This window comes from Typopeltis vanoorti, chromosome 10 (assembly GCF_054136105.1).
Source record: "Typopeltis vanoorti isolate ZY-2024b chromosome 10, IOZ_Tvanoo_1.0, whole genome shotgun sequence".
Lineage (NCBI taxonomy): Eukaryota > Metazoa > Arthropoda > Arachnida > Uropygi > Thelyphonidae > Typopeltis > Typopeltis vanoorti.
The window spans coordinates 45,050,287-45,075,054 of NC_143558.1; the positions used below are offsets into that span (position 1 = coordinate 45,050,287).

Below are 24,768 nucleotides of genomic sequence, written 5' to 3' on the forward strand. Positions count from 1 at the left end.
GAAGACCTTTGCAATCCTGTTCAGATTTCGGATTGCATAATCATTATTGTACCATGCTCATTTACCACAGGGGATGGCCAAACACATGCTTAATTCCATCCTCCCTAATATCCAGTGTCCCTGGTTTTTCACTACCACACTCTCACTAAACAATACTTTCTCCAAACATCTAACTCCAAAACCATTTAATGACGTTGTCACTTGCAGTAGTCCCTCTGAATGTTGCTGATGTGATTGATATTGTGCCATAAAAAATAGTTCACAGTTCTTTAACTGTTTTGGGAGATCCTGCCAGTCTTTCCAAACCTTTCTTCCTTGAATAAAATAGTGAAATTTTCTGTATTGACCATTCACCTGTTGCATTAGATGATTAAAAAAAAACTATATATATATGTGTGTGTGTGTGTGTGTGTGTGTGTGTGTGTGTGTGTGTGTGTGTGTGTGTGTGTGTGTGTGCGCGTGCGTGCAGGCATACCCAATCATATGACACATTAGGTTACAGACCACCATTGTTATAGCACATCATTGTCTTTTTGTCCCTTCTTTTTTTTCTCTCCTCCACTTGTACATGTATGTAGTTTAATGATACAGCAATACCTTGCATAGTATGGTTTTAAACAGTATGCAGTTTTGCTATAGCATGGTTTATAGTTTTTAACAATTTGAAAAATTTTTAAGAGTAGTACTGTATTGTGCTGCAGCAACATTCCGACTCTACTAAAACAAAACCACTTCAACTGCCTTTGGAGAACTGCAGAAATATTTGAACTAAAAATAAACTCCCAAAAAACAAAGATATTAAAACATCAGGCAGATGGGCACATATATATAAATCAAGATGATCACTTTGAAAAAGTAGAGGACTTTGTATACCTTGGATCACGCATCTCAGACTCCTTAACAGACAAGAAAACAGAAAGCACTGCAGTTCCACAGAAGTCTTAATAAAGTATAGAAGTAGAGCCTCATCTCAAAGGAGACAAAGATTTGTCTTTGCGAGTGCACTAGCCACTCTATCTTTCTGTACGGCTCCCAGACCAGGATATCTCAACAAAAGCAGCAACCAATATTATAAATAGCTTTGGAACTACTTGTCTAAGAAATATCCTGGGTTACTCCTGGGAAGACCACATTCCCAACTCTTCTATATTAGATGAAACCCATCAAGATCCTCGAGTCAGCACTGTTCAAAGAAACCAAATAAAATGGCTCGGCCACCAACTCTGATATCCGCCCTCTGTATCCTTTGATGCTCTAGTCCTCTATGCTCCTACAGATGGAAAAAGAAAAAGAGGCAGACCCCGAACTCCATATTGGAAATACATCAGCAATATTCTCCCTGTTTCCCTCCAACTCTCTGCATCAGAGATCTGTCAATTAGCATATGACAGAGAAGCCTGGTTTTCCTTCACGTTATAACAACCTCCAAGTCCTATCTTAATGTACACAGACTACTTATTTGTTTTGATTGGTTTCTCTATTTATGATTGTAAAATTATAAATAAATGATGATGATGACTGTATTGTGCTGCAGCAACATTATGACTCTACTAAAACAATACTGTGATGATTTAGCAAATTGCAGTAACAACCATATCAATGCACTTTTTAGTATAATTTCAACGTTTGTGCAGAAAAAGCCATGGTCACTCTATGAAATTTTTTTTTTTTTTTTATTACATAAAAGTAACCTTTTATGCACAGTTATGAAGGAAGAGGAAATGCAACAAAGCATGTGAACTGAAAAATGTAAATGGTTAACAAACACTAGAACAAAAACTGAACGAAATATGAAGAAGAGAAAAATAAATTACATGAAACTGTCACTGAAGCACCTACAAAAGAATTTCATTTAATGAGCTTTCAACTGCTTTTATTATGGACATAGATCCTAACATTGAATGAAACATTAAAGCATTAAAAGCATTAAAATTTGGTAAGCATTCCAAAATGCTATTCGATGTTACAAAGATATGCATATGGAGAAAATGAAGAAAAACACCTGTGCAAACTACATTATTTAAATACAGTTTTTCTAAATAAAAACTTGTGTTCAGTTATCAACAATAAAAATCTTACTATTTTTTTTCATTTTATTTTAATCCTTTTTAATTTTTCTGTGTGCATTAATTAGTATTTCTGGTGAGCTTGCAGTAACCAAATGATGTGTAATTATTATTTTCAGACTCCATGGAGATATTATAAAATATTATTATTATTATTATTATTATTATTATTATTATTATTATTCCCCCCCCCCACACACACACATCCATAATAATACTGTAATTATCCGGAATGCATTATGCCATAATACATTATAATAATGTTTTGAACAGTGTGGCTTTGCATAGCACAGATGTTCTTCAGCACCTATTAACTGTACTATGCAAGTATATTTTTAAGCAGTCATACATGTGCATAACCATTTATGCAAATAAAAAATTTAGAATTATTTTCACAAATAAAAATTTTGTTTTTAACAACTGTAACAACATCAGTACAAGGTAAGTTTAGCCTGTGACCTGTCTCAGCGTTTGATGCACCATCACTAAATTTAATAATTTGAATGTTAGAATCTAATGTAATAGATTTATAAAACAACAAAATTACGTGATAACCACAGTAATAAATACTTTAATGAAAATACAAATATTTTGTACTGAAAATAATGATGCATCATCATTATGTTAAAAACAACAATCATCAACAATCAGTTTACAAATTAAAAACTGTTTGCCACATGCTAGAAATTAATGTTAATAAATAATATTAAAACTATTTTTGATGTTTACATAAAATGAGAATCTTCCAAACTTTTGGGAGAGAGAGAGAGAGAATTGTTAGGGAGATTCTCATTTTCTGTAAACATCAAAAATAGTTTTAATATTATTTATTAACATTAATTTCTAAGGGATAAAATTAGCTTCACAATTTTCTTTGAAAAGGTATTTATATTTAAAACATCTCTTGAGAAGATGAGCTTCATCCCACCAGATACTGTGTTTAGTGTCAATACTATGCTGTTCTGCACCAGACTTTTGAGATATCATATATTCAATGTAGTGTTGATGTTCATTAATTCTTTCTTTCCAAAGAATTGCAAGTCTGTCTACTGCTATTATTAACAACAGTAAAATAAAATGGTAGCTATAAATAGAAGTACATAATTCAAAATGAAATGAAATGCAGTGCTGTTATAAACAAACTGAGTCCATGAAAACTGTGTGTTGGTTGATTGACAGCAGTATCATATTGCTAAAACTGTTATTTGAGCAACCAGTGTGTCATACCAATCAAAGGTCACTGATTATTAAGGAAACTTGTTGTATGACTGGATTGCCATAAAGCAAATTGTCATAAGGTGGTGGGGCCTTACCATATATAATATATGTATACAGTATAGTGCAAAAAAACAGTACTGAATAACTACAACAATATATGCTATGGAGTAAATGGGTTTATTAACAAAAAAATATATGTTTACACCTGATGGTATCCACAACTATCAGTGGAATCTTAGTCAAATAAAGCATTAACGATGGTAGATTATGTACTCTAATTGGCACCTTGTCTTTCAAGACAGCTTTTTTTTAGCACATGTTAAGATTCTCTGTCATCTTAGAGAACAAAGATTTGGGACATCTACTGTACATATCGTGTAATTTTATCCATTTCATCAAGGCTTGAAGATTGGTCATGGTGGAATACCCATTCCTTCAACATAGGCTTGGACCATTTGCTCTACCAACTCTGGATGAACAAAAATAATGCTCAGCAATAAACATCTTTTCTTCCAATGTCGACACCATTACTACAGCTAAATGTAATGGCATAGATTCTACACGTGCTCTTTTGTTAATGTGCATGCAGTCGAACAGCATATCTCATACTGCATGTACTGAAGGGGGTATCAAAGTTCAGTACTTTTTTTTTTGCCATACAATATTATATAGTATCATGGATACGGTGATGGCTGATGGACAGACACTAGAGAGCAATATATGGTGGAGTGGCATCTAGGAGATTGATGATGACTAGTGGAGTATCTCAGAGTTCGGTACTAGGGCCACTACTCTTTCATTTGTATATCAATGACATAAGGGAAAAATTTAAGAGAGGCTATTCAGTTGTTTACTGATGATTCAAAATTGCGGAGAGCAATAGTTGATAAAGGTAATGTAGATATCCTGCAGGATGATTTAAATAAATTGGCATTGTGGACAGAGGATAATGATTATCAATTTAATGTTGTAAAATGTAAGGTATGCACTTTGGGTTGGAAAAGTTGCATATGGTGTAACATATTGATCAGCGGTTCTCAACCTTATACCCATGGTTGCAAATGCGCTCATGGAGCATTTGCACCCATGGGTATAGGCCTGCTGTCAATTATTAAATAAGAAAAAATAAAATTAAAACAGGAAAATATGTCTTCACCTAGTAATAATCTTCTTCTTCTGCAGCTTTAACTTAAGTAGGGTCACTGTTTGTAGTGAGTCTCCTCCACAACTTCCTGTCATGGGCTGTAGCCACATCCAAGTTCTTCATCCTCAAGTCCTCCTCCACCATCTCCCTCCATCTCTTCTTTGGCCGTCCGTGCTTCCTCCTCCCCTGCACATCCATCTGCATGACCGTTCTTCCCACATACTCTTCCTCCCTCCTCATCATGAGACCAAACCATCTCAACCTTGCCTTCTGTATCTTTGATCCTAAGTTCGTAACTTTCACCATTCCCTGTACATAGTCATTTCTCAGATGATCCTTTCTGATCACACTGCACATCCACCTAAGCATTCTCATCTCCACTACCTCCATCCTGCTGATGTTATTTTTCCTCAGTGCCACAGTTTTCATAGCATACGTCATAGCTGGTCTCACTACTGTCCTGTAGATTTTGCCTTTTAGATTGATCGGCACCCTCTTATCGCATAGCACTCCAGCCATCTCTCTCTCTCTCTCTCTCTCTCTCTCTCCAGTTCCTCCATCCTGCATCCCACTTCCTGCTCAGCCTCACCATCCTCTTTCATTGTTGAACCTAAATATCTAAAGCCACTGACCTTCCTGATGACATTTCCTTTCAGCTCCAGATTTGTCTCCTGGCTGCCATCCACTTTGCAACACATATACTCTGTCTTACTTCTACTCAGTCTCATACCTCTCTCTTCCAGTACTTTCCTCCGACTTTCCAGTTTAGTTGCCACTTCTTCTCTTGATTCTGCACACAGCATGATGTGATCTGCATACAACATAGTCCAAGGCCATTTTCTCTCACCTTCTCCGTCACCACCTCCATCACAATATTAAACAGGAATGGACTTAATGCTGATCCTTGATGCAAGCCAACTGTCACTGGAAAACTTTCTGTCTCTCCCAGGCAGGTTCAAACTCTTGTCTTCACATTTCTGTACATCTCCTGCACCAACCTGACATATTTCTCTGGTACCTTCTTCTCCCTCAGACACTTCCAGACTTCTTGCCTTGGCACTCTATCATATGCTTTCTCCAGATCAATAAATACCAGATGTAGCTCCCGTTGCTTCTCTCAAAACTTTTCCATCATCTATCATAATCCAAAGATAGCATCTGTCTTCGATCGACCAGACATGAAGCCAAATTGCTCCTTTTGCAATCTCCTCCTCCTTCCTCAGTCTTCCATCAAGAACCCACTCTAGGATTTTCATTGTGTGGAACATCAACTTTATTCCTCTGTAATTCTTATAGTCTTGTGCATCCCCTTTACTCTTGTAGATGGGGACAAGAGTACTTTCCATCCATTCCTCGGGTATATTTTCCTGTTGACCAACTTTTATTAACAGGTCCCACAGCAGGTTAATTCCCTCTTCCCCCAGTGCCTTCCATGCCTCCACTGGAATCCTGTTAGGGACCACCGATTTTCCATTCTTCATCCTCTTTATGACTTCCTTCACTTCCACTGCTAATGTTCTGCACCATTCCCTCATAAGGCTCTCCATCTTCTCTGTGAGTCCTTGCATTTTCTTCATTCAAAAGCCCTTCAAAGTATATTCTACATCTATTTTTATATTCACATCCCTCCATCCTCCAGAGTCTTTGATCTGCCTCACTTTGATGCCTTATTTCTATATTTTGCCAATCGATAAATCTTTTTCTGTCTTTCCTTTGTTTCTAATTGATCATAAAGGTCTTGATATGCCATGGCCTTCGCCTGGGCAACAACTCTCATGGCTTCTCGCTTCTTCTCTCTGTATTCCTCTCTGTCCTCTTCCAGTCTTGACTCGTCCCACTTCTGCTTTGCCTTCCTCTTAGCCGTCACTACTTCTTGCATTATTATTTCACCACCAACCTCCTTCTGCTCTCTAATCTTTCTAGGTGTTTCACCAAGCACCTCAATTGCACAGCTTAGAATTACTTTTGAATTATGTCTCCACCAGTCTTGTACACTTTCTAGTCCATCCAAAATCCTCTCTAACACCTTCTCCCTAAAACGGTTCCTCACGCTCTCTTCTTTTAAGTAAAACCACTTAATTTTCTTCCTCTCATGGCTTCCAAATATTCTTATCTTCGACTTTATTTTAAAGTCTGCGCACAGCAGCTGATGTTGCTGTGCTACTTGATCTGTTGGAATTGCTTTACAATTTGTTACTGCCTTAAGATGTTTTCTTCTAGTCAAAATGTAGTCAATCAGTGAACTATTGCTGCCACTTCTAAATGTTATCAAATGCTCTTCTCTCTTACAGAAAAAGGAGTTCACAATTGCCAGATCAAACGCTACTGCAAAGTTCAAAATCCTCTCTCCTTCCTAGTTCATCATTTCCACTCCGTGACCACCATGCACCCTTTCACAGTCCCTATTCTGTCTCCCTACGTATCCGTTCAAGTCTCCTCTGACAATCACCATCTCGTTTTCTTCCATTTCCCTCATTTTGTCATCTAGCACTTTCCAGAATTCATCTTTCTCTTTTGCTGTACAGCCAACTTGTGGGGCGTATGCACATAAGACGACCAGTTGCTCTTCTCCAAGACCCAGTTTCATTCACATGATCCTGTCGTTCCTCCTACCTACTTCCAGTACTTCGCCCTTCATTCTGCAACACACCACAATTCCGACACCATTTCTTCCCTCTTTATTCACTCCAGAGTAGAACAATTTATACCCGTCTCCTAGTTCCTTCACCTTTTTCCCCCTTCTACCTTGTCTCCTGCATGCATAAAATGTCCAACTTCCTCATCATGTCCTCCATCTCTCTCTTTCCCTTCCAGTCATGCTTCCAACATTCAACTTTCTAACTCGCAACATTCTCTCCACTTGCTGGGCTCGCTTCTTTAACTGCACCTGCCCTTGATGCAGTAGCCCTCATCAACTTCTCGCAGCTGTAGGGTGACATGGTGTGCATTGCTTAAGGGGGGTACGCCCTAGCATCACTTTCTTTTTGACTCATTTAATCATATCTAGAGCTGGCAGTGAAGTTTTATGACCAGATGCCCTTCCTGACATCAACCCTCGCCATTTATCCGGGCTTGGGACCAGCACCTACTGGGGCTAGCTTTCCCCCTTTGGTTGCTGCAATAGGCGAAATGACATAGCAAGATAGGAAAGATTCACTCCTAGCCCTCGAATACTCTAATAGCATTTGGGGATAAGGAGCAAGAAGAGAAGAAAGAAGGGTAGAGGACCAGTCTACAGATAATATAACAGATGTATATTACATGAAGTAAGGCATGGTCCAGCATCAGGTGCTTTGGGTTTGCCATGCCTGTACTCACTAGTAATAATATTTATTGAAATCGTAAAAAAATGTTAACATTTATGTTATGTTATGAACATCTAGTAATGCCTCCATATTCGAGTGCAAGTGTTATGCCAATTTTGTGCATGTGTTTTATGTATTTAGTCTACTGGCAACTGTGCACTTGAGGGATGTGTCACCACTTCACCGGTGTTGTCAGCACACTTTGACCATACATTCTTTTCTCGTGTTTAAAAATTTGCTGTATAATGAGTAATCCAAATAAAAAACAACAAATCTATAAATTCAACAACAATTAGGAAAAAGGCTGTTGTTTTATCCAAGTAAGGAAAATGTTTTTGCTTATTGTGCGATTTTAATTTAGTTGTATAATAAATATATGTGTTGAAAGTTTATTTTTCACTTGGTCAGACTATAATAAATTTAGTTTAATCCTTTATCCAAGTGTGTGCAAACAAAGTTTGCACCTGAAAGTATCCCCAGTCCTGAAGATACTTTCAGGCGCAAACTTTGTTTGCGCACACTTGGATAAAGGATTAAACTAAATTTATTATAAATATATGTGTATTTATCCTACTTTCATAGTTAATTATTTGTTAATTGCTATCATTGGATATGATAAGCAAGTATAAATTTTCATAGAAAAAAATGTTGGTGCCCACCACTCTCTTCCCAATCTTGAATGCACTTACGACCCACAACCAGGTTGAGAACCCATAATATTGATCCTATTGGTTTGCAGGAAACTGATGAGGCCTGGGACTTGGGGATAATGGTGGACAAAGTTCAGAGGGCTTACTTGTTGGTTAAATAGTTTAACGAATAACTTTGATGTTGAAAAACATGCTAACAAGTAAAGATAAGGAAGTTATTATCCCCTCTTTATAAGGCTGTGATTTGGCTACGTCTTGACTACTATAGGAATCTGCACAAAAATATTCAGAAATAACCAAGGCTCACAACATGGATTTTCATGATAGGACCTCAATATGCAAGCCCCCATATTACCAAAACCAACATACAGTGTCATCTTCAGTGGTACAAAGAGAGTGTACAGTGGAACATGGAATCTGGGAAAGCTGTGTTATGGAGTGATGAATCACGCTACACTCTCTACTGAGCAGATGAATGGGTACTTGATGAATGTCTCTTACCCGAGTGTGTAAACCCCAACTATGAAATTTGAAGGTGGCGGTGTGATGGTGTAGTCCTGTTTTTCCTGGTTTTGTCTCGGACCTCTGTTTGTGGTGCCACAAGCATTGAACTCCAAGAAGTATCTGAACATACTGGACAATGCAATGCCTCCTACTTTTTTGCCTTCTATGGAACTGACTATTGTCTCTTTCAGCGAGACAGTGCACCACGTCTCAAGGCTGCTGCTCTTACTGCGTGGTTTGTGAATATGAACATCATCATGCTAGAATGGCCTCCACATAGTCCTGATCTCAACCCTATCTGTTCGATGAAATGGAGTACCGGGCGAGGCCAACAGACATCTGTCCCACAACAGTCCAAGACCTCATTACATGCCTACAGGAAGAATGGTTCAAAATTCTCACTAATCTCTGTTATACACATGTGGAAAGTATACTCCTGGTGGATTGCTGCAGTCATTGCAGTGAAAGGAGGTTCTACATCTTATTAAGGTGGTCACCATGGCTGTTAGTTCTTCACATTATGGTGTCCGTTGACTTCTTTCCAAGCACTGTATATGTATTGTTTGACAAATTATTCAAATTCTTACTCATCACTGAAAAAAATTTACTTGACAATTGTTCCCCCCCCCCTCACACACACACACACACACACACAGCTCCATTTTTTTAATGTGTCCCATTAGTCAACAGAAGTTCCATAAAGTGATTATTAGTGCTATTGTTGTTTAGAGGATATTTCCTTTGTGTCAGAAATATTCCAAGATGTCAATAAATAAGAAGAATAGGAAAAAAAAGAAAAGAAAAGAAACAACATAGATTTGTTGTTGCAAAATATCATTTGTTCCATTAATTTTTTGTAACTAGAATGGCCCTTTATATTACACATATTCTCATATTCTTCCATTTTCTTATAGCTTAAAACTTTTTCTTAGGAAGCCAGTTTTTATTAAATAAAAAATATTCCATATTCCATGTTCAATCTGCAGCTACTCACCATTGGTGAGTGGGTAAACATGTTTGTCTATCTCCATGTGTACACACACACACACACACACAGAGCCTCCGTAGCTCAGTCAGCGTAGACAAAGCCTTTTCGTCGGAAAGACCTGGGTTCCATTCCTGTCAGTGATGTGAGGAACCTTTATCTGGTCTCTTTCAACAAAAGGTGAGTTAGCTGGTCTCATACAGATGTAGGGTTTCTTTCACCTGGAAACTTGGGTTTCTTTGTCCCCCAGAACAGGAAAACCAGCCCCATGAACACATATGGATTACAGTCGTGAATACGTCCCACCCATAAGACGGTCCTGAGCTCAGATAAAAGAATGGGAGGGAAGCAATGGTGAACTACCCTGTAAAAACCTCACCAAGAACACTTTGTGAGCAATGCCTACAAGAGTTGGTAGCAACTGAAAGGGAGAAACCACAACCACCATATATACAAAACATGTGTTTATGTATATATGCATGCTAGATATTTTCTGTTTCTTATTTTTGTTATCAGACAGAGTTGGAAACAACTGAAAGGGAAAAACCACCATATATACAAAATGTGTGTTTATGTATATATATGCATGCTAGATATTTTCTGTTTCTTATTTTTGTTATCAGACAGATATCTGTGGTATCTGCACTTAACGAGATTTTGGTTTGACATTATAAATCACTTCCTACCATGGAGCCAAAAATTGATGCTACTATCTGGCAAGCAGTAAATGCACTCAGAAGTGAAACATTACAATTATCCTGGATGCTATACCATCACTGTAGCAAGCCTTGAGCCATGTCCAGCCAAGATAAACAGGACCAATAATATGCAAGACCACCAGGATCCCACTTTCCAGGGGTATTTACATGTCATACTGCATAGCAACATGGTGTTGAATCCCAGTAATTTCTTATTCTCTCAGTCTGGAGAATAGGAAAACAAAAATAGACTCAGGAGCAGAGCAAATAATACAAGAAAAAAGATTTTAGAAAAACAGGAATGAAATGAAAGTAGCCAACATCATCACTGGGAGGCCCTCCTCTTTCAGAAAAAGAAGTTTCCAGTCTTCAATTTAGTTATGATTAAACATATCATAACTAAATCGAAGACCGGAAACTTCTTTTTCTGAAATGTGGTAAAGATCATTTACATTTTTTTAGCTGCTTTCTTCTTCTTCTTCCTGTATTTGTTTCATAACCAGAATTTTTTGAAATTTTGGATACTTACCATACTTACCATGTAGAGGATCATAATTTTCATGTATGTTGATTCTTTGCAGATTTAAAGATTTTTATGAGTTGTCGCCAGAGAAATTTCAGAATAAGACTAACGGAATTACTCCTCGTCGTTGGCTATTACTTTGTAATCCTCTGCTAGCAGATGAAATAACTAATGTAAGTTCTTAATATGCTTATCTGCTAAATAATAACAAATTTCTTTAAATGGCTTAAGGAATTTTCAGAAATAAAAGAAGATGTGTAGTCTCTTTGGACATATCGACATATAACTTATTTGTTGGTAGCAATAGAAATAGTATTATTAATATCATCATCATTATAGACCTCCAAGGAGTCAAAAACTCGTTGAGGTAGGTAATATATCACCCACACCAGCTGTCATACTTTCTCTTAAACTCGTTCACACTAGATTTACTCACCACTTCAAGAGGTCAAGCTGCTCTGTGAGAGAAAAATCTGGTTCTTATCGCTTTCTTACTGTACACAAATATAACTTCTATGGATGCTTCCTCGTCCACTTTCCATATGAAGAAAAATTTCAAATGATATCCTTTATCACCCTTTCAGAAGTTTCTAGGCTTCTATCACATCACTCCTTTTTCTTCTCTTTACCAACATTTTCTGCAGATTCCATATTCTCAATCTGTCCTCATTGTTTATAAGCTCTTCTACTTTACTTTCCACAATCCTGACATCATCTTTGTAACTCTGCATCCTCTCCCCACTTTCTTTATCACCTTGAAACCCAGGAGATCAAATCTGGACACAGTAGTTCAGGTGTGGTCCATACAGGGCTGTCGGTAGATTAGATCATGCCCTGAGGCAAACAATTAAATATCGCCCCTGATGGATTATAAGACAAAAATATAAGAAAATCTCCAATTGCTATTTTGTTTTTATTACATTAATGAAACATTAATGCAAAATGATTACATAATAATATTAATTAAATGCTTGCTCTATGGGAATATCACACAATAAAACTGTTTCTAAGCTCTTCTAAATTTACATTATAAGCTATGTCTGCCTATATCGATTATAGTTGCTACCAACGAATCTTTCTTGGGTCATTGCTGTTCGCAAATAATTTTTAATCAATTTAAGCATGGAAAAACTTCTTTCCGCACTTGCTGTGCTAACAGGAATTGTTAGCATAGCGACAGTGCCTACTGCAATATGGCTAAATGAACATCCTTATTAAGCCGCGCCTTGAGGCAGGCTGCCTCTATGCTACACCCTTCAATGGCGCTGTGTTCATATCAAGGCATTGTAGAGGCAAAATTTCTTTTCCATCCTTACTTGTCAATTTTGTTTCAACATTGCAATTATCCTAAACTGTATGTTGCAGTTCTTTTTACATTACTTCCTATCCACATAACTCGAAGATCCCTAGCCTCATCACTTTCTCTGAGCATAATCCTACCAACATCATATGCCATTGAAAATCTCATCATGTCAAAGTGATTAATTATCATTACTTTACACTTACAAATATTGACTGGCATTATTGTTGTCCACACTTTCAGCCTATTCAAATCAACCTGTAAATGTTGTATATCAGTAGCATCTCTGACTGCCCAGCTTATCTTTGTATCATCACTATCTTACCTTCCTTCCTCTTGCAGGCTGCGGCACCTTTCCCGCAGCCTGCAAGAAGATTTGAATAAGCTAAATAGATGGGCAAATGAATGGGGGGTGTCTGTTTAATGCAGCAAAATGTAATGTCTCGAGGTTTGGGACACATCGATGGGATGCTGCATACTCTATGGGAGGAGTTAAACTGGAAGAAATAGGGGAGACAAGAGATCTGGGGTTGTTGATTGGTAGTAACCTGAAATTTAGGGGACATATCGCAAAGGTAGTGAGGACACTGACCTGCAGAGATAAAATGGTTATCATTCCATTGTATAAGACTCTGATCAGACCACACTTAGATTATTGTTCTCCGATCTGGTCCCCAGGATTTGAAGGGGATAAATTAACTGTGGAAAGGGTACAAAGGCGAATAACAAAGATGGTGTCGGGACTGTACAATGTTAGTTATGAGGATCGGCTGAAAGAGTGTGGACTGCAGAGTTTGGTGGATAGAAGAAATAGAGGCAATATGATTGAGACTTTTAAACTGTTGAGAGGTAGGTACAGAGTTGACACTGGGGAGTTCTTTTGCTTCTTTTTATTGCATAGAGGGTGGTTGAACCATGGAATGCATTGCCTGATGGAGTGGTGAGAGCGAGAACGGTCAATGCATTTAAGGAGTGGTATGATAGACTTTGTGTTTCCTAGGAGGGACCTCCCTCAATGAGTCTTGATAGACTTGTGTTTCTTAGAAAGGACCTCCCACGATGAGTCTTTTGACTCCATGGAGGCCTGAATAATAATAATAAATAAAATAAATAAAAAATAAAATAAATCAGCAAACAACTGAATATCTCCTGTCAGGTCTTTACCTATATCATTAGTACATTGCTTGGAAAGAAGTCAAAGCAGACACCCAATTGACATGGTGTAATGAATCACATGTTTGTAGCCAGTATAAATTGGAGGAATATCATGCTCCCAAATCATTTCAACTGTGTTTGGGTGAAATGACTATGAAATGGGAACTAACAGTTTCAAACAGTTGATAGGATGCCATGTTGCAGACCTGTCTGTTCAGCAAACTGTTAAAAAATAGTGCCATCCCAGATCAGCATTCATTGATACCATACTGAAATGGAAGCACAGGGAGCCAACTACAAGTGCTACCTGCAGTAAGCCCACCACGCTCACTGAACATGATCACAGGATGCCGCAAAGGATAATATGTAAAAAACTGCCATTTGTTGGCTAACACATTGAATGCAGAGTTTCAGGCATCAACTAGAACAAGAATCTGTACAAAAACATTTAGAAAGACAGTTTTTGCGCTCACAACATGGGTTTCCATAATAGGACTGCAGTATGCAAGTCTCACATTACCTGGACCAACATGCATCATTGTCTTCAGTGGTGACATGGAAGCTTGAAAAGCTGCATTATGGAGTGATGAATCATGCTACACTCTTTACCGAATTGATGAATGGGTGTGGGTGTGGCAGATGCCTGATGAATGTCTCTTACCAGAGTGTGTAACCCCAACTATGAAATTTGGAGGTGGTGGTGTGATGCTGTGGTGCTGTTTTTCCTAGTTTAGTCTCAGACCTCTGTTTATGGTATCACAAACATTGAACTTCATGAGGTATCTGAACATTCTGGACAATGCATTGCTTCTTATTTTGTGGTGTTTCTACAGAACTGACCATTGTCTCTTCATCAAGACAATACACTGTGTCATTAGGCTGCTGCTGTGACTGCATGGTTTGTGGACATGAATGTCACCACACTTGACTGGCTTATATAAAGCCCTAATATCAACACTATTTGACATCCCTGGGATGAACTGGAGTGTTGGGAGGGGGTGTCAAGGGATGTCTGTCCCACAACAGTTCAAGACCTTATCACATGCCAACAGGAAGAATTGTCCAAAATTCCCATTGATCAGTATCGTATGCTTGTACCGGTAGGATTGCTGCAGTCATTGCAGCAAAAGTAGGTCCTACATAGAACCTAGGCACCATGGCTGTTGGTTCCTCATACTATGGTGTCCCTTGACTTCTTTTGAAGCAGTGTATATAAATACATGTATTTTTCTTATGTGTCTCTGCTGAATAAGGTTGGACATCAATTTCACTCCTAACTATTTGTTACTTGAACTTTAGGGACACATCCATATACTGCATTATTTAATCATGTTTTCAAAGCTTCTCATGCAATGCTGATATCCTTCCTATTTAACAACTAATGCCATGGTATTGAACATTGTATTCTCCTCGGTTTGTCATAATTTCTTGCTTTTTAGTTCAGTATGTAACATTTCCTAATTGGAATATCCATATACATAGCTATTTGCCATGTCAGTACAGAATGATTGCTGTCACCATCTGGTAGCAAAACAGTCACACCCTTAACTGAGGACACTATGATCAAATCTGACAATCTTTGACCTTGATTTCCTTCTTTCACATGCTGCTTAAGAAAACTGCCACTGTCGCCAACTGGTGGCAAAACAGTCACATTCTTAACAGAGACCTCTTCCGACATCATCAGTCATTGGTTTGACAGCCCTTTGTGGGACCTGGCCTTTTTCAGAAACTTCTGCCATCCTTCCTTATTCATTGCGAAGTTCCTCCAGTTTTTAACTTCCAAAGTCTTGATATTCTGAATCACTCCATCTTTCCGTCTAAATTTAGTCCTTCAAATTTTCCTTTTTCCTTCTTGTCTAGCAGTGAATATCTTCTTAACAACTCTGTTATTATCCATGCATATAATATGCCCTACCCAATTTAATATATTGATTTTAATGCACTTAGTAATTTCTGGATTATTAAATAATCTATACAGTTCATAATTGTATCTTTTTTCTCCACATCCCATTCTCTTGTACTGCTCCAAAATTATGTCTGAGAATCCTTCTTTCAAATAAACCCAACAGTCTTTCATCGTCCATGGATAATACCCAGTTTACAGAGGAATAAGTGTTAATACTGATCTTATGAACACTTTGTACATAATTATTTTGGTTTTTCTTGAGATCAAATGTGACTCGAAGTGTTTCCTAAGTCCACAGAGACATCTATTTGCAGAAAGAATGTCCTTTGAATTTCAACATTGATGTCATTTTTATAATTAACTTCCAATCCCAGGTATATGGCGATGGATTTGAGCTGTGATAAAAAAAAGTGTTTCTTAAACAGCGTATAGTGTGACTTGTGTCACGAATTGTGCTACATTTTTTTTCAGTAATACAAGTGTTTTTTAGTAGTGCTGCTTTTCGAGTTTAGTTGTTGTTTATAGCGTGTTATTTTTGGGTTATTTAGTATAGTTAAATATAGTTTATACTTATATATAATATCGCGTAAGTATATTAGCTTACAGTAGAGTATAACATAGTATTTAGCATTTAGTTGTAGTAGTTCCTCGGCACTAGTTGAATGATGGCAGCAGCCACTGCTCCAACAAATGGTGTGTCACCAAGTCCTCCCCATTTAAGGACTATATTTTGCGTAACATACTACAGGATTTTGTGGTGTGTTATGTGTTCCACGGCTGGATATGTGGTGGGAGAGAAGGGGGAATGCATATATGTGCAAAATGAAGACAATGGACAGAACTTATTGAGTTAGATTTTACGATAACCAACCTTGTTGCATCAGGGGCAGGAGAATCTCAGCTTGGAGTGAGATGAGTAGTGTGATAGAAGGTGAGATAATGAGGGAAATATGAATGAAAAAATAAGAGTGGGAAGTGTGGAAGGCTTGAATGATTGTGAAGTTTTCAGAGATGGTCTTGATTGGGAAGATGAATGGTGAGTAAGAGTGGCTAACTTGCAGAGAGAGAGAGAGAGAGATGAGCTGAAATGTCTTGGGAATGAGATGAGAAGTGTGAAAGATGAGATTAGTGAATGGAAGAGATGAATGCAAGGTGAATCAGTGTATGAGTGAGAGAGATTTATGGGAATGATAGAAGAGGAGAAAATAGAAACATTAGAAGAGAGAGAGAATGAGAGAGAGCTATGGGAATGATAGAAGAGGAGAGAATGGAAACAGTCAGAGAGAGGGAATGAGAAGAATGCTAAAGAGTACTGGAACCAAAGGGTCAGCTGGAGAGAGAGAGAGTTACAGATGCAGGCGAGCAATCAAGAAAGAGAGTAGTAAGAGGTGCGATGTATGGAGACATGATGATCCATGGTGTGCAAGATAGGATGCCAGAGTAGTGTTTTCCTGGATGAACAATAGAAGGTGTGGCTATAACAATTAAGCAGGATGAAATGGTGGATGAGATGATTGTAATGGTGGGCATGAACGACTTGAGAGGCAGTGTAAGTCAGGTGGTGAGAGATCTGAGATTCATGCATGAGGTTGTTCAAAAGAAAACACAGAGAGGAAAGATAGTGTGTGTATGTTACCCAGGTATGATAATGATGAGCTGAGCAGAAGGGTAGTAATAATGAATAGCATAATAGCCAGAATGTGTCAGAAGAGAGGATTGGAATATGTAGTTGCTTGAGGGCATTTGAGGACAGAAAGGAACTGTATGCAAGAGACTGCTTGCATTTGAATGAGGAAGGATGTAGGCATCTGGAGAGATTGCTGTTTTCTGAACAACTAAGTGTGTTAATGCAGGGAAACTAGAATTCCTAGGGTGGATGATAGCAGCAGTGGCCTCTTGTGGGAATGGGTGCTTAGGGGAAGAGGGACGACATCAGATAATACTGAGTCCGGTGGGGTATGGAGGGGATAATGATAAGTATAGAAGCAGTGACATTTTTATGCTTTATACTATTGCCAGGAGTATCTAGAATAAAGGAGAAGAATTGGTGGTGCTGATGCTATCAGCACCACCAATGATATAATTGTTGAGGTTGTTCAAAAGAAAACACAGAGAGGAAAGATAGTGTGTGTATGTTACCCAGGTATGATAATGATGAGCTGAGCAGAAGGGTAGTAATAATGAATAGCATAATAGCCAGAATGTGTCAGAAGAGAGGATTGGAATATGTAGTCAGCCAGCATTTTTCGGCAGGATAGGAAGGGAAAACGCAGTTGTGGAGTATTGCTTATGATAAGTAATGACTTATGTCCTCTAAGAGTGGAGGTTTTGGAAGGCAGTGACACTAATGGTTTTGAAAGCATATGGTGTGAGGCAGAGGCAGTCAAGACAGGATATTTAGTGGGGGTGTTGCTACAAGCCAAGGAGCACAGAGGGTTGGGAGCAGAAGATGTTTAGACAGTTGAGCTTGGCAAGTGCAAGAAGAATGATTCTTATGGGAGATTTTAACTACAGCAGTATAAGCTGGAGGTTGGAATGCAAAAGTGGGAGAGACTGAGGAACAAGGAATTACAGGTCGTTTTGGTTTAGGTATTTGGAACACTGCATGGAAGAGACTAGTTGAGTTTTGTGCACAGAATTCTTTGTTTTTTGCTAACACCTGCTTTAAACAACACAAAAGAAGATTATAGACATGGATATCACCTGATAGGCAATACAGAAATCAAATTGACTATATACTTGGACAAAGAAGCTGGAGAAGTGCAATTCAGTCTGTCAAGACTTTTCCAGGAGCAGACTGTGGAACAGACCATGAGTTATTAGTGGCTACGATATGTAAATTACGGAAACTGAAAACAACACAAATGTCGGTCAGATATGATCTTGGAAATATACCAGCTGAATACAATATTAGTATACAGAACAGATTCAATATACTCAATTTGTGTGAAAGAGAACCAGATGAACTATGGGAAGAGATTAAAGATATAATTAAAACAGAAGCAAAGAAGAATATTCCAACAGTTTGTAAGAAGAAAATAGTTTAAATGGCTGTCAGAAGATGCCATCAAAACTGCTCAGGAAAGGAGGAAACTGAAGGCCACAGGAAATTTGCAGGAAGTATGGCATTTGAATGCAGAGTTTCAACGACAAGCCAGAAGAGACAACGAAAAATACTTTAACCATGAATGCCAACAAATAGAAGTCCAAAACAAGAAAGGAAAAACAAGGGATCTTTTCAAAAAGATCAGAGAACTAACAGGGAAGTTTAATGCCAAGGTGACAATATTGAAAAGTAAACACAAAGGATATCTTACAGAAGCTGCAGACGTCAAAGAAAGATGGAAAGAGTATGCAGAAGCCCTTTACAGAAAGGACTCCAAAATTACTGAGAAATTTGAAGAGCAGGATTATACACAGGAGCCAGTACTGCTGGAGAGTGAAGTGAGGTGGGCACTGCAATAGCTATCCAGTAAGAAAGCACCAGGAGGAGATGGAATACCTATTGAGCTGCTCAAAGCACTGGGAGTTAAAATTTTAACAGCACTATGTCAGCGAATTTGGAAAACAACTACATGGCTTAGGGAATGGAAAAAATCAGTTTATAAAAGCTTTATTGAAGAAAGGCGATGCAAGAGAGTGCGAAAATTACAGAACTATAGCACTGATTTCTCATGCAAGTAAAGCCTTACTTAAGATCATTCAGAAAAGACTGAACCATTCATGAAGAGAGAAATGCCAAATGAACAGGCAGGATTTCAAAAAGACAGAGAAACAAGAGATCAAATCGCCAATGTGAGATGGATAATAGAAAGAGCACAGGAATATCAAAAGAATGTCTACCTTTGTTCCTTTGACTATAGCAAGGCTTTTGACTGTAGATCATGTGAAATTGTGGAATGTGTTAAGAACAATGCGAGTACTAGAGCATTTCATTATCCTTCTGAGGAATCTTTATTATAAACAAAAAGCTACTGTCCGAATAGATCTTGGAGAAAGTATTTCACAATAGGTAAAGGGGTGCAACAAGGATGTATTTTATCTCCATACCTGTTTAACTTGTACAGCGAATACATTTTAAGAATGGCAGGGCTGGAGGAATCTTCAGTTGAAATTAAAATTGGGGAAGAAATATTAATAATTTGAGGTATGCAGATATACCACCTTGCTAGCAGAATGCAAAGAAGATTTGGGGGAACTTATTATGAAAGTTAAAGAAGAAAGTACTAAATATGGTCTTAAACTTAACCTCAAAAAGACAAGTTATGGCAACATGTGAACTTAATGATTTTGAAGTAGATGGGGAGAAAATGGAAGCAGTTAACAATTTTGTGCTCCTAGGATCCCAAATTGCTGAAGGTGGTTATTGTACTGATGAAGTTAGAAGAAGATTATTACTTCAGAAAGGAAAGCAATGACAAATTTAAGCATTGTTTATGCTTAAATTTGTCTTTAAGGCTAATAAATTTATCTTTAAAGATAAAGATATTAGCCTCGCAACAAAAATCAGAATTGTGAAAGCAATGGTATTCCCTGTGGTACTGTATGGATGTGAAAGTTGGACCCTGAGAAGGAGTGAAAGAAGGAAGATAGATACATTTGAATTATTGGTTTGGAGATGCTTACTAAGAATACCATGGACTGCAAAGCAAACCAATAAATCAGTGATAGACAGAATAAAGACAGATTGCTCCCCATCAAGCAAAAATTGTCACACTTCATTATGCGAGCAAATGACAGTCTGGAGAAGATGATGATGCTTATGCTAAAGTTGATGGAAGCAGGAGGAAAGGAAGACCAAGAATTAGATGAGTGGATGGAGTGAAAGAAGCACAACTGGAATGCACTTGGAAATTCTGAAAGATATGGCCAGGGACAGATCTGAATGGAGAATGTATGTTCATAGAATTACCAGGAGTCAAAAACGACTCGGTGGAACATAACAACAACAAGTATAAGCTGGGAAGAGGAAAATGCATGTAGTAATAAGGGAATAGAATTTTTATAATTCTTTAGGGATAAATGTCTTAGACAACTTGTAATAGAAGGAACAAGAGGTTCGAGAGTTTTGGATTTGGTCATAGCATCAGAAGAGCTGATAATTACTGAGATGACATCTCTCTTCCCAGTTGGAGAGCGTCACCATGTGGTTTTGACTTGGAAGATGAACAGACATGCAGGAGTATCAAAGAAAAGTATGTGGAATTATAAGGCAGGTGATTATAAATAGTCTTAGATATTAACTTGGGGCAGTTCCATGGTGGGTGGAATTGGAAGGCCAGGATATCATTAGTGCTTAGGAAATTGTGAAGGAATATTTGTTAACAGCAATAGTAAGATATATTCCACGAGTGAAGAAGAGGACGTAATTTTGTGTAAAGTGGATGACAAACAATATCAAACAGGAACTGCAGGTGAAAAAGAGGTTATGGAAGAGATATAAGGAGCAGGATGAAGAGCAGATGCTTGAAGAATATAAGACTCAGGCCAGGAGAGTGACCAGAATGGTGAGGAAGGCAAAACTGGAATATGAGAAGAGATTGGCACTAAGATCCAAATAACATCCTAGGGAATTTTTAGCTATGTGGCCAGTAGGAGGGGAAATGATTGTGGAAGAATTACATTGTGGGATAAAAATGGAAATAGAGTGACTGATGCAAAGGACATAGTGGAATTGTTTCAATGAACAATTTATTGTAGTATTTCATCCTAGAGAAGTAAGTTTTGATACTAGAGGGATAGGACAGGTTCGAGTATTGGAGGTGCAAGAGGAGAGTGTGTTCCAAATACTGAGTACTCTGGATGTCAGTAAAGCTGTTGTCCTGGATGACAGTTTACCATGGGTTTTGAGAGAAGGTGCTAAAGAACTGACAGCTCCATTGACCTGGCTTTTCAATGAAAGTTTGACTCAGGGAAATTACCCAGGGAATGGAATGATGATAACATAGTGCCATTCATAAAGGCAGTAGCAGACTGAAAGCGTCTAATTATAGACCAGTTTGTGTGTCATCAGTAGGTGTTAAGATCTCGGAGAAATTAGTGAGGGACCATATACAGCATTCGGAAGATGAGTGTAATGTTATCTGCGAGAGTCAACATGGATTTGTGAAGGGGTACTCTTGGCTTTAGTAATATGATTGCCTTTTATAATATTGTGATAAGAGCAGTTGATGGAGGAAAGGCATATACTGCCATTTTTTTGGATTTAGCGAAGGCATTTGAAAGGGTGTCACATGACAAGCTGATGTTTAAGTTGCAGCACATGGGTTTAGATGTCAGGTTAGTCAACTGGATTCAGGATTGGCTGTCTAATAGGTATCAGAGAGGTGTATGTATGGTGGGGCAATATCAAGGAGGCAGAAGATTACAAATGGAGTTCCACACGGCTCGGTACTAGGACCTGTATTGTCTATGTCAGTGACATTGTCAGTGGATTGTAGGGGGATATTCAGTTGTTTGCAGATGATGTGAAGCTGGGAAGGATTATTAGTAATAGTACAGATGTGGGAGCCCTGCAAGAGGATTTGAATAAACTAGACATATGGGCAAATGAATGGGGGTATCGGTTTAATGCAGCAAAATGTAAATTCTTGAAGTTTAGAATACATCAATGGTAGTCTGCATTCTCGATTCGAGGAGTTATACTGGAGGAGGTAGGGGAGACAAGCGATCTGGAGATGGTAATTGATAGAAAACTGAAATTCAGGTAGCATATTGCAAAGGTGGTGAAAGTAACCTATCAGATTGCTGCAATACTGTAAAGGAATCTGACTTGCAGAGATAAAAGAATGATCTTTCTGTTGTATAAGACCCTGATCAGACCACAGTTAGACTATTGTTCTCAAATATGGTCCCCAGGATTTGAAGGGGATAAATTAACTGTCAAAAAGGTGCAGAGGCAAACAAAGATGGTTTCAGGACGGTACAATGTTAGTTATGAGGATCAGCTGAGGGAATATGGACTGCAGAGTTTGGTGGATAGAAGAAGGAGAGGTGATATGATCGAGATTTTTAAACTGTTGAGAGGTAACTATACATAATAAATAACGGAAAAACTCACGTAGAAATATTATTTAATGGTATAATTTTCGCCTGTGACACACAGGCGAAAATTATACCATTAAATAATATTTCTACGTGAGTTTTTCCGTTATTTATTATGTATAGTTATGTCTACTCACTGTTTACCTCTTTTAAAACTTATTGTTGAGAGGTAGTTACAGGGTTGACACTGGGGAATTTTTTTGCTTGGTTGAACAGTGGGAAGTCGTGAGCAAGAGGATGAGGAGTGGTTTCTTTGCATGGAGGATTCACAAATCCTCCATGCAAAGGAGTGGTATGATAGACTTTGTGTTTCCTAGGAAGAACCCCCCCCCCCCCCCACAATGAGTCTCTTGACTCCATGGAGGCCTGAATAATAATAAAAATAATAATATAAAGCTACATATGGTTTCAAATTTATAGGAACCGATTTCAATTTGAGAAGGATCATCATCATTTCAAGTTTTTCTTATTACTGCATATATTTTGTATTTTCTTGGGTAATTTGCAAATATATCTTATTTTCAAAAAAACCATTGTATTTTGCATTCTTCCTATACTATCAATATCATCTGCATATTCCAGAAACTTGGATTGATTTGTGGAAGATAGTTTTCTTGTATTAATACTAGTATCTCTGAAAACCTTTTCAAACACTATATTAAACAATAAGCAAGCTAAAGCATCCCATTGTTGAACACCATTTTTTATATGTATTGGATCAGACAACATGTTTCACATTTTAATCTGACATTGAGTTTTTCTCATTGTAACTTTAACTAAGGTAATGCGTTTCTAAGGTATCTGTAATTCCTTCATTGCGATAAATTATTATTATTATTATATTATAATAATAGTCTACGCAGTTATCCTAGTGACTATGCGCTTCACAACCATATGCCTGGGGAAGGAGAATCCTAGGTTTGATTCCCGTCAACGACGTGAGGAGCTTAAGGATCTTCTTCAGCCATAGCCAAGTTAGCCGGTCTTGGGCATGGACAGCAGGATTCCCCCCCCCCCCAGTTTATCTGGAGTTTTTCGTCCTGCAAGTAGGCAAACTGGACCGGTGAATGCACAGGCTGTAGTTATAGGATATAGTATGGCAAGGAAGGTAACAGGAAACCGCCTTGCTCATAGTTATTTCCCTAGATGGTGGCGTATATAGCTGTCCCTAAACACCGACAGGCTATAACCACAACAACAACAACATAATAATAATTAGCTAATGCCTTTTATTCTCATATAGGGAGCAGGCTAGGCTTTTAAACCCTATCTAGCCTTTGGAGACTTAGTTGGCAGTTCAGTCTCCACCAGTAGCCAATCAGAGATAGCTGGCCCATTTCTATCACTAATTATAGGTGGCCACCAATGAAAAGACTGGCAAACAAGTGCTACCATCTCATGGTGCCTAACCCTAACAAGATATGTTACTGTCTGAAATAATATGGCTTCTACTGTCAATTTCTTGAGTTTATGGTACAAAAAACCCGAGTTTCCAAGAGAAGAAACCTGTTTGCCTGTGTCAGAGATCAACTAACTCAGGAACTGGTTGAAGAAAGACTTAGAAAAAGTTCCTCCAGTTGGCAACTAGACTTGAAGTATAAGTCTATCTTCGGGTATAGCACAGGGAATGCAAGCATCACTTCCACTGAGCTACACAGGCCTTTATAATAATAATAATAATGCAGGCACCTCTGTGTATTATATTATACGAAGACTCATTGCAGGAGACCCAACCTATCCACACAATCTATCATATCTCTCCTTGAGCTCATTAAATAAAATCAATTAGATATGCAGTGATTATGTTATCATATGCAGCCCTGAAATCTATGAAGAGATGGTGTGCTTCAAGTCTAAATTTAGTTCATTTTTCAGGTATTTGGCATATAGTAAAAATATGGTCATTTGTAGATCTTCTTTGATGGAATTTACATTGATAATTGCCAATAGCATTCTCTACATAGGGGTAAAGTCTCTTTAATAGAATGTTTGAGAAACTTTACAGGTGGTGCATAATTAGGAATCCCAGATACATTGGAAAAAAATATGGGACACTTATGACTGAGGATGAAAGTTTAGTATGCGCATCTATCACATATGGCAGTCTTACAAAATGATTCTTACTTTCCAAGTGTGCGTGGTAAGGTTTGCTATGCACACGCTTTACTAAGTATAAGTAAACAAATAGTAAATCAAATTGTTAGGCTGCATATTTTCATTAAGCCACTTTAAGTTGCCTTCAAATGGTTTTTACTTACTATTATAGA

At 38.0% G+C, this 24,768-nt stretch overlaps 1 protein-coding gene across 1 annotated transcript in view; it reads left to right on the forward strand.

Moving 5' to 3' along the window:
* Positions 1-24,768, forward strand: part of LOC150102377 (glycogen phosphorylase-like) — a 479,880-nt gene that overhangs the window by 308,599 nt on the left and 146,513 nt on the right. Inside the window, exon 11 of the mRNA XM_090399808.1 lies at positions 11,152-11,266. Within this exon, the coding sequence (XP_090255934.1) occupies positions 11,152-11,266 (115 nt within the window). The remainder of the gene's footprint in view (positions 1-11,151; positions 11,267-24,768) is intronic.